General features: G+C 34.3%; 2 protein-coding genes across 4 annotated transcripts; one reads left to right on the forward strand and one right to left on the reverse strand.

Moving 5' to 3' along the window:
* Positions 1-664: 664 nt before the first annotated feature.
* Positions 665-4,021, reverse strand: LOC133307166 (protein NONRESPONDING TO OXYLIPINS 2, mitochondrial). 3 transcript variants are annotated; one of them, XM_061507617.1, is made up of 4 exons: positions 3,857-4,021; positions 3,661-3,779; positions 2,409-2,445; positions 1,728-2,096 (listed from the first exon to the last, which is right to left on the reverse strand). In XM_061507617.1, the coding sequence occupies exons 1-3, from the start codon at positions 3,991-3,993 to the stop codon at positions 2,441-2,443; spliced, it is 261 nt and encodes an 86-aa protein (XP_061363601.1). In that variant the 5' UTR covers positions 3,994-4,021; the 3' UTR covers positions 1,728-2,096; positions 2,409-2,440. The 3 variants fall into 3 exon arrangements, with proteins under 3 accessions (XP_061363600.1, XP_061363601.1, XP_061363599.1); XM_061507616.1 differs by lacking the exons at positions 1,728-2,096; positions 2,409-2,445 and adding an exon at positions 665-1,004; XM_061507615.1 differs by lacking the exon at positions 2,409-2,445 and having other exon boundaries at positions 3,857-4,019.
* Positions 4,022-4,159: 138 nt separating this feature from the next.
* On the forward strand, positions 4,160-10,773 carry LOC133307151 (phenylalanine--tRNA ligase alpha subunit, cytoplasmic). Its single transcript, XM_061507591.1, has 17 exons — positions 4,160-4,471; positions 4,553-4,645; positions 4,820-4,876; positions 5,758-5,813; positions 5,912-6,004; positions 6,153-6,243; positions 6,929-6,966; positions 7,069-7,107; positions 7,951-8,027; positions 8,112-8,196; positions 8,304-8,400; positions 8,702-8,798; positions 9,079-9,150; positions 9,383-9,449; positions 9,529-9,654; positions 9,837-9,891; positions 10,082-10,773. The coding sequence occupies exons 1-17, from the start codon at positions 4,202-4,204 to the stop codon at positions 10,133-10,135; spliced, it is 1,467 nt and encodes a 488-aa protein (XP_061363575.1). The 5' UTR covers positions 4,160-4,201; the 3' UTR covers positions 10,136-10,773.
* The last annotated feature ends 101 nt before the right edge of the window (positions 10,774-10,874 follow it).

Consider the following 10,874-nt stretch of genomic DNA (forward strand, 5'->3'; position numbering starts at 1 on the left):
ATTCCAATGCAATATGTCTATATGCTCCTCTTGAATTCGCTTTCTCCACTCTTATCTCGTCGGAAAGTAAAAAGTTGGAATATATTCAAGTAATACTATTGATATGGATGAGAAGGATTTGGAAATGGAGCCTTGCGGTACTTTCGTGACACTGCTGGGTTTTTCCCTACCTTCATTTATTAATTTACGTAACTCCCCAAAAAGTCGTTGCCATGCCTAAATAATGTTGATAGTTTATACTGAGATATTCTTGGATAGACATTACATAAACTGAGCAAGTTGGACAAAATGTACCGTATGACACTAAAACAATGTCAAATCAATTGACAATTTCTATCCTACACCATGCCGATTTAAATGCTTTCTAATTATTTTATTGATTAATGATTATATTCTATCTTGGCTCCTTCAATATTCGGTCTATCGATGTAGATCACACAACTAAAGATAATCTCTCTTCTTTTAATGAATGGGTAACAACATTGTATGTAGTATGTACCCATCAACCTAGAACATGGCTTAATAATATATTAATAAAGAATTGAATTCACCTGATAGTTGACCTGTGGATATATACTATAAAAATAGATAAAAGCGAGTCTTCAAAATAAATATCAGTTAGAAAAAAAAAAAAAAAAAAAGGTTCCTGGTAGGGATTTCTAGTCAAATGGGATGGATCAGAGTTCCGATTCACTATTTCTAAAGCATAAAATAATCTGGAATCTAAAAGATGGGAGGTGAAAGATGGTTCATCAAATATGAGAATCGTTACCTCAAATTACAATCTCCTGGTAATATATAGGAGGTTTACATTACTAAAAGAATAATATTATCTTTGAAACCAGATTGTCATGCTCCAAGGAATGATGGGAATCCAAATCATGTGACAGCCATAAGGGAAATAGGCCAAGAGGAAGATGTGAACCAACATTAACTCTAATGCAACCCAACTAGGATTGAAATGATTGAATCCTTTAGTCTTTGTCACCGAGGAACTGCAAAGTCTAGGACACATCAACCAAAAATATGGATTACAATCAGCAAGAGGAAGCAAAATCTAGGGGACTAAGTTTGAACGAAATTTTATTTTTCTCCCAGCAGACATGAAGAAGAAAGAAGTTTCAACAAGGGAAAAATCAGGAGGGCAATATCTAATTTAAGGAGAAAATGACCAGAATCCATTTTGTCCTCAGTGAAAATGGATTAAGTTGTCAGTACTTAAAAAAAATTGGTGGACTGTGTTTTATACACAACCAGACTAAGTTCTAATGACTAAAAATCCACAAACTATATCTCTCAAGGACCAAAAAGTGTATTTAAAAAAGGGACGCCTATCCTTGTATCAAGTTGTGGCAGACCCAACATTCATTTGTACAGCCATGCGAAAAATACTGAAATTGTCAATAAATAGGATGCTCATTCATAATCTCAAAACGATCAATTGAACAGGCATGGAACAACACAACATTCACCAGTCAAGTATCAAAATAATAGGAAATAAATTTCATCTATTATGATGGACCATCAATCTTTCATGTCATCCTTTGACCAAGCTTCATATTTACAGTGGAGTTAATGAATCTACAATCCCAAACTAAGTAGTAGATTCAACATCCATTGTCTATTTAGATTTTGCATAGAAGAAACTTTACTTTCACATTGCATGAATATTAATTTTTTTAACAATGCCAAGAATCAGTTATCTGTTTAAGAACATCAATGCAAGTCAAAATCAACATCTATAATTTCTTGATTATCAATGCAAGTAACAAATTATAATTATTACAGCCCCTGAAGCATCATTTTAACATCCCCAAGGAAACTTACTCTTATTGTTAATCCTTACAAACCCATTCAAGAAAATTTTGGACAAAGTGTAATTATCAGCATGTTGGTCATCTATTCCCAGGAAAATAAGGAAATTCAACCATACAAGTCTGCAGTTGGTGCACAATACAATAACCAAAATTTCAATGTTTGAAGTTCCTTTCTCATCCTAGGGTGAGACAGAAAAGAAAATCTATGATTATCACTTTTTCATTTTTTCTTTCATCTTGAATGGATCCAGCAGGCCTGTCACAATGTTTTTTCAAGTCCTATACAACAATGTAAAAGAAGATGTCAGGATGTGCATAAAGAAGACAAAGGTAATTACCATATTGGATGCCCATCTGATAGTAATACTACTATTAAGGAGGTATTTGGCACGTGCGCATTTTTACACCAGTATGGAAAATAACCTGGAATCCCGGATCTCTACATTTATAATGTCAACAAATAATGGGAATGTAGGATATTCATAAAGCTAAGAACTCCTTATTCCTAGATGTCCCATACATGTTTTAAACTTTTAAATTATTTTAATTTTCACACCAAACACGGTAGTCTTAAATTTCAGAGGATCTCACATATGGTGTTGCAACGCCGACGAGTTGGCCTGTTAACCTGCAATAAAACGAGATGGGTTGAGATTTTCAACCCACTTTCGTAAACGGGACAAGATGGATTGACCTGTTTTGTGGCGGGTTACCCGCTTTGTATAATGAATTCTAACTATCTGTTAGATTTTCTCTAATTTCAAAACATCTGATGATAATTTCTTAATTTCGTACTAAATGATATGCTACAGATTGACAATTTTGCTTTGGGCATAGATTCTTCATAGACTGGAACCATAGTATATCACTGAGGGGGTGAGATTCGTGATTCCAAGCAGTTAGAAGAAGTAAATTTAATTTTTATATTTTGTACTTATTTAATTTTATAATTCATAATTATGATTCCATTTTTCCCTCAATCTTTTCATTTTTATTATTTGGGTTCATCAATTGCCGACATCAATTAGTTTGGGATAAAGGTAACAATGATGTTGGATTATGATTCCGTTCCATGCTTACTCCATGTATCAAATATAAAAACACAAATGGATGACATTCCATCCCAGACAAAACCAAACACTACAACAGAAATGGGCATTCAATTCCAACCCAAATCTCTTTAACCATGCTTGCAAGAGAAGTGGGAAAGCTGATTTGATGTTCCGTGGAATGAGACTAATTTCCATTTCCTAACATAAACAATTTCTTTTAGAATTACAATTATTACTTTTCAATAAATTTCTATTATAAATTCTAATTATATTTTCAACCTAACCTTCATGCATTAAATCAGTTTCAAATATTATGTTAATAAGTGAAAAATTTAAATATATATATATATATAATAATGTTATATAGAGCACAATTGTCATCCAACGTACCATAAGTATGGAGTATTTATCCAAAACATTCTACACATGTAATTATTTTTTCTCTCACAATTGAAACAGTGTTTATCCTTTTTGTACCAACATTTTGTTATTAAGTTACTACAAAAACTGAGTTAGAATATGATATAGCAGAAAAGTTAACCTAATTCGATTTTCTCACGAGAATATTTATGACATTTAGATTAATTAGATTCAGTGTAGGAGACAATTGAGTTAGAATATTTATGCCATTCCATTAATATTCCGTTCTGTGGAATCATTTTATGGATCGTTGACATATACTCACTCTTTTCCTTCTCAGTGCTAAAAGACCATCTCAACAATGAGCATTGTGCAAAACACACAATTCAATACATATCCTTGAATTAGAAGCAGGGAAAGGAAAGTAGTACCTTGAGAAAGCCAGCTCCAGCAAGTGGAATCCAAGGCGATATTTGAAGTGAGCCTAGCATTAGCGATGGCGCTGTGAAGAGGCATCAAAGAACCAACGCTTCCAATAACCGTCAAAATCCTTAGAAACATACAGAGTCTCAAGTTAACGCCAGAATGCAAATCGATAAGAATAATTGAAATCACAGTGTAATGTACCTCGAAGCACGAGGGATGCGTGTTGCAGAAGGTGAAGATAACAGAAACGGAGTATTCGATGATTTCTGAGAGAAGCTTCTGGAACGATTAGCGAGTGACCTGGAAGCCACCCTCGCCACCGAAGCCATGCTAGCCATTGCTGTTACTGAACGGTTGAACCCTAAAAGTAAAACCCTACTACCAGTGTTTTAATTGTTATTGGGCTTGGGCTTGGGCCCAAACGAAATTGGGTATCCGGCCCAATTTCAGTGGTCTTCTACCTTTTCGCGTGGGGAAGGAACTTAACCCGAACCGAACCGTACCTATTCTGATTCATCGTACTGCGACGGCGCAAGAGGGGTGAGAATGGCGGAAGAAGCAGTTCTGGGTTACCTGGAAAACAACGATGAGATAAGAGATTCGGGTGAGTTTGCAAGTGAACGAGGTATTGATCACAATGAGATGGTGAATGTGATAAAGAGTCTTCATGGTTTTAGATACGTGGATGCTGAGGATATTAAGAGGGAAACATGGGTTCTCACTGATGAGGGGAAGACTTATGCTGCTTCAGGATCCCCTGAAGTTCAACTCTTTTTGGCAATTCCACCAGAGGGTATCTCTAGAGATGAACTTCAGGTTATTTATTTTTACCCTTCTCTGCAATTCATTAATTTTTGTGGAAAAAATTTGATTTTTTTATGTTTGGGGTGTTTGCAGAAAAAGCTGGATCCCTCAGCCTTCAAGATAGCTTGTGCCCAGGCTGCTAAGAACAAATGGGTGGAAATGGGGAAACAACTTATATCTAGAAAGGTATGTGATTGTTCAGTTTTGGTATTAATCTAATCCTAACAAGTGGACGCTATATGTTAATTACATTTTATTTTAAAGACATAATGTTTTGTTTATCAGCGTGCTTTGTTCTTTGAGATGGTAATAGCTTTATGATTTACGATATATTTTTCATGAGTAGATTTCTTGCTGCAGGTCGAACATGTGGATGACAGAGTTAAAGACCTGCTTCTGCAAATACAACAGGGACAGGTGTGTACTAGTATGAATATCTTTGTTAGTAAATTTCTTAGTCATGTTGAGAGGGAGGCAACTGTAGGAAGAACTGAGATTTTTTTTTTTTTTTGTTGGGTTTAGAGAGTGTTGTAACTAACGTTCAACTTTTTAGGATTAGTAGGAACTTTTATGAAAATTGAGGAGGTTAAATGTTAAGATATAGTTAACTATGTGAAAGTAATAAATCGAAAATAAGATAATAGAGATGTGGCCGCGTGAAGTATCATGTGTTTATTACAGTCAATTAACCTCTCTTTACCCTTGTTGCATTCAATTTTTTAAATAGGAGCCTATATAGTTACTAGTGACTACTCATGCTTGTTTGAAATCTTCTAATAACCTCTTCTTCCACCCCTAAATTTAATAGGAAATTTTAAGTTCACTTCTTCTAGCCTTATACTTTATATGCACATCCTTTTGGTTTCATGCTCTTGTTGATTAGAGCAGACAACAGGGAAGTCTCATTAGTTGATATCAGTCTTTTTTAAATTGTGTGTTTTGGCTATGCGCACATAGTCTAAGTCTTGGATTTGCAATAATACTTTTGGGAAAATGGCAAGGTTTTATATGGTTCATCATATTCAACTCAATGTTTGAGATTGTTACAGAAAGTGGGAAAGGGGGATTTGAGGTGTTTCATTTCTCTTAGTTATGAGGTGTACCTGCAGTCTAATTCGTGGGTGATTGGAAAACTGTTTTATGGACACCTCCAATTGTTTGGAGAGATTATTATTCTTGACCTTTTTGCTTCCACCTTATATAAAAAAATTTATAGGTTGCTTATTGTTGTCTTTATCAATTTTCCCTATGAAATTTGCATATCTCATTAAAAAATTTACAATTTGTTACAAATACAGGGCATTGGTTCAGATGATATCAAAGCACTCAAAGCAAGAAAGCTTATTGTTCCTCAGTAATAATAATTTCACTTGGCTGTGCTAAAGATTTTTTCAGATATACTGAATGTGCTGTGAAGGACTTGACTTTCATTCTTGATATCTTATGATCTAGGACATGGAAAGGTTACTCAGTGAAAAAGGGTCCTAACTATGCTCCAAAAAGAAAGAAGGTTGTCACTGATTTAACTCGGGATAATTTTCAGAGGTATTTTTTCATTTTTATTTTTTGCTTAAACTGAATGTGAGTGGGTATTGAAACCTCTGTATTGAAGCTTATACTTTGTGTAAGATATTTTTAGTGGATTTGAGTCATATTTTATGAATTCTGACTTCGTCATATTATTTTATGTCAGTGGTGAGTGGAAGGAATTAGAGTTCAAAGAGTACAATTACAGTGCTAAAGGTCAGCCTCTTGAGGGTGGTCATCTTCATCCTCTACTGAAGGCAAGGAGATATTTCCCCAATCCTTTCTTCCTCCTTTCCCAAACCAGTAGTATTAGTAAATACCCTTTGATATTTAGATTAAACAAATATCAATTTTGTATACTACAGAACTTTGCTGACATTAAAAATATCCATATTCGGGAAAACATGAACAGAAGCATTGTGTTTTTTTATATTTACACTTTCTGTTTGATATGGTGAGTTTTTACTATACTCTGGAGTTATATTAACTGAACAATACATGTGTTTATGTCTGCCTTTTTATGCATGTGTGTTTAGTAGTTCTTATATGTGCACTATACTATTTTTATAAAGTGAGTTTTGATTTTAACTGTGGTGATACTTTGATCCAAAAGAAAAAAAACTCTACCTACGTCTTGCATTGTTAACAATCTTTACATTGCTAGTCCCAAGCCAAAATAAATGTAGATTATGTTCGGCAGTCAACATCCAACGTAAAACTTTGTTGAATCTGTATTGGTATCATGTGGACAGACAATTTAATTCTGTTATTACGAAAATTTGTTTTCTGATATAGCACAATGGTGTCCTTTAATCAATGTAGTTAACCTCACCTAATGAGAGAAAGTTCTTGTTGTTTTTGTTGAAGATGCTTCTATGCTAAAAAAAAAAGAGTTTGATGATACTTCAATATTTAATACTTACTGAAATTTCTCTATTTCAGGTACGGAGTCAACTGAAACAGATTTTCCTCTGCATGGGGTGAGTCCTATTTTTGTTATGTGGAAGCTTGATGTCTTTTGTGGTAAATATTTGTTTAAAATTCCAAGTTTAACATTTCTTAATGTTAATATGGTGCTGCAGGTTTGAGGAGATGCCAACAAATAATTTTGTTGAGAGCAGGTAATTGTTGTTTCCATATCTAAAGCTTTTTAATGCCTCTGATTGAGATGCAGATAATCTATCCTTAGGCTCTCCTATCCTATCAAACAGAGAATTACATGTGGAATCTAGTTTGTAAAAGAAATACACATGGATTGTATAAATAACAATAAACTTAACAATATTATAGAATTAAAGAGAAAGAAGACTGTCAAAGTCTCAATGATAAAAGCTCTGTACTCATAGCCCTCCCCCCTTCCCCTCCAAAAGAAGCTCTGTTCTCTTTAATGATACTTACAAACAAGCTGTTGAAAATCAAATGTTTGGAAGTGTTTGCAGCCTAGTGCCTTTAAAAATTCCTTGGCAGAACTGAAAATTAAAGAAATTCCCAAGCTTTTGGATGGGGCTGGTAATTGCAGCCGTAAAATATAAATTCAGAAACCAAAAACTTTTGCATGCACTATATTTTTTTCTGTAATTTGTTTAATTAGGCCTTTGAATGATGGTGAATTGACTAATGAGGCTATTTTTCTTTTGTTACAATGATAGACTACCTCTTCTGTCCTTGGAAAGGTTCTTTTCAGCAGTGACTCGAGACCTTGAAAAGAAACCTTATTGTTCGGAACAATGCATTAGAACATCATAACTAAAGTAAACTTTAAAAAAATATGTATTTTCTGAATCACATGAATTGTATTAGTATTCTGCACGATCCTTTGATTCTTGGCTATATTTGTTGTTTAGATGCTAGGTTATCTTTAAAAGTATCGGAAGTTAACAGATTATACCCATTGTGTGTATGGCAAGTAGCAGTACATGTCTGCTCTCACCTTAAACTTTACGTCTGAATGTTTTAATTGGCAGCTTCTGGAACTTTGATGCCTTGTTCCAGCCTCAACAGCACCCAGCTCGTGATTCACATGACACATTCTTTTTGGAAAGTTAGTAAAACCTTATTTTTTCCATGCTAGTTTAATCTTCTATGTTTCCATTGAATACATGTGATGTGACACACACATCTGCAGCTCCTTCAACAACAAAGAAACTGCCAGAAGATTATGTTCAGAGGGTGAAGCAAGTTCATGAATCTGGTGGTTATGGATCAAGGGGGTATGACCTTTAGAGCACTTAATACACTTTTAGCATAGTTTAATTATTGATAGATGGATAGGTTCCAAAATGTTTTGAGGGAAAGCTTACAATATATTCCTTGGTAGATATGTGTATGACTGGAAAAGAGAGGAAGCAAATAAAAACCTCCTGCGAACACACACAACTGCTGTTTCATCTAGGATGCTTTACCAGTTGGCACAGGTTTGCATCTGTCTCTGAATTTGTTGGTATCGTGATCTTGTGGATGCATATGATAACATGGTGTTTGGTGCCAGTCAGACCTCCTACTATTCTCATTTTTTCCATATGATTTTAGATTGAAATTTCCAAGAAATGTACATTTATGTGTTTAAGCTGGGTTAAGCTATTTTACTTCGTATTTCTGTATTTTGTTTTTTACTCATCCCTCCTTCCGCACAGATAAATGATTAAACTTTCCAAAGTTCTAGCTCTGAATTATAGCTTGTATCATTTTATTTTTTTCATTTTAATGTCTTTGCAGAAACCATTTTCTCCGAAAAAATATTTCTCTATAGATCGTGTATTCAGAAATGAAGCAGTTGATCGAACACATCTTGCTGAATTCCACCAGATAGAAGGTATGTGAGAGCTAGTAAGTTACTGTGCTTGAGGTTTTAATTCTTTTCAAACTGTTCATCTTCTTGCAAATGAAAACATTACACCCTCATTAGTGTGGGGTTTAATGGGGAGTGGTTTCCATCATATTAAATGGGGATGGGGGCATTACTGAAATAGACTACAGGTGGTAATTCAGCTTTTGTTTTGGTTTGACCCACCAGGGGTTTAATCTCGGCATTAAAATTTGTGAAAAAATTTACCTGAATTTTGTGATTCTCATGATTTTGCATTTCAATTCAGGCCTTGTATGCGACCGAGGACTCACTCTCTGTGACTTAATAGGAGTCCTACATGATTTCTTCTCACGCTTAGGTAATGCTCTCTTATACTGAAAAACTTTGTATGATTTAATTGTTGAATGAAAGTTAGAGACTTTAGTATTATAATTTTTATTTTTATTTTGGATACAATGAGAATTGAACACACAACCTAATACAATCTACTCATATCCCTCACCACTAGACCAAACCTAATGGCTTAACTTTAGTATTATAATTAATCTGTTATTGATCTTAGCTAAATAATAATTTCATCATTGAGTCAGGCATGACCAAGCTGAAGTTCAAACCTGCTTTCAATCCATACACTGAACCTAGCATGGAGATTTTCAGGTGAGTCTTTCTGTAATGATTATTTGGCATTTCCTTATGCTATTCTGAGACTTTACATATTAATCAATTACTCTATCAGTTATCATGAAGGCTTTAAAAAATGGGTAGAGGTAGGAAACTCAGGCATGTTCAGACCTGAAATGTTGCAGCCGATGGGACTTCCTGAAGACGTCCAAGTTATTGCATGGGGCCTTTCCCTTGAAAGGTGAGAAAAAATTGAGCACACCATGATCATTGCTGAGAATAAAACGAATTAATTTGTAATACCTAAATTATAGTTACAGTTTTGCTCTCCAAATCTAAGGAAACTATAGGGAAATTGCATTGCAATATATTGATGGAAGTGACTGGAAATTAGTTTTAACTTGTTTTTTTACCTGGAAACAGGCCAACGATGATTCTATATGGGATAGATAATATCAGGGATCTCTTTGGGCACAAGGTATTGTTAACAAACTCTTTTGCACTTCTGTTGTTATCTCGGTTTTGAACTGAATAACCACCCTCTGGTTATTTGGTCTTGCAAGTATAGAAAACTTGATTGATGAGTTCTTATTTATAATTATTAAACATTTTTTAAATTTACGAAGTGATATTATCCTAAGTCTTGTATTTTTCATTTTTTTTTTCAGGTGGATCTTGGTCTTATAAAGAAAAATTCGATATGTCGTATTGGAATTGACTAAAATGATTCATTTGTCTATTGTATTTCTTGTTATTTATAAATTTTGTCTCTTGAGTTCAAACACTACCTGTAGATTAGTTCAATTTCTGTAATTTTTGTTATGGAAGAAAAAGTTACGCCTTTATTTGAAGATACCTTAACTCGTGGTTGTAGCATTTTTCTTTTGGTTTGGAAGAAAATTATTGGGAAAAATTTATTGTAAGTTACCAATTCCAAAGACGGGGCATATCATAAACCTTAGCTATGACTTACCTACTATATCACCCATTTTGGAGAATTGCTGGCAACCAAGCCTTGCAAGTGAAGTGTTTTGATCTTTACCAATTGAACCAGCTCTTGTTAACAGTGGGGACATCCTTTATTATTGCCATGGGTCTTCCTGGTGCTTCATTATATTGCCAGGCTACATTTATTCCCAGGAAAAGAGGGCAAGCTTCATCTTACCATAAGGAAAGGCTTGGAATTTCCGTGTGCAATGTACTCAAAACAATTTGTCTTAGTCTCAAGTTTCCGTGATAACGATAATAGATAGTGCAAAATCATATATGTAAAAGTAACTTTTCAGCATGCCTCGGACTATTTAGTTATCGAAAAATTTTGTTGGCAGTCTTTAATTTCACTGACACGGGCAGTGGTTAACAACTCATTTTTTGCTTGGAAAAATGTGGAACTTCTTTCATATTATATAATTCACCCATTTCTAACGCACCTTGGAATAATAATGAGGACCTATAAATTGA

The sequence above is a fragment of the Gastrolobium bilobum genome, unplaced genomic scaffold (assembly GCF_033153095.1).
Source record: "Gastrolobium bilobum isolate Gb01-03AN ecotype WA unplaced genomic scaffold, APGP_CSIRO_Gbil_v1 utg39213, whole genome shotgun sequence".
NCBI lineage: Eukaryota > Viridiplantae > Streptophyta > Magnoliopsida > Fabales > Fabaceae > Gastrolobium > Gastrolobium bilobum.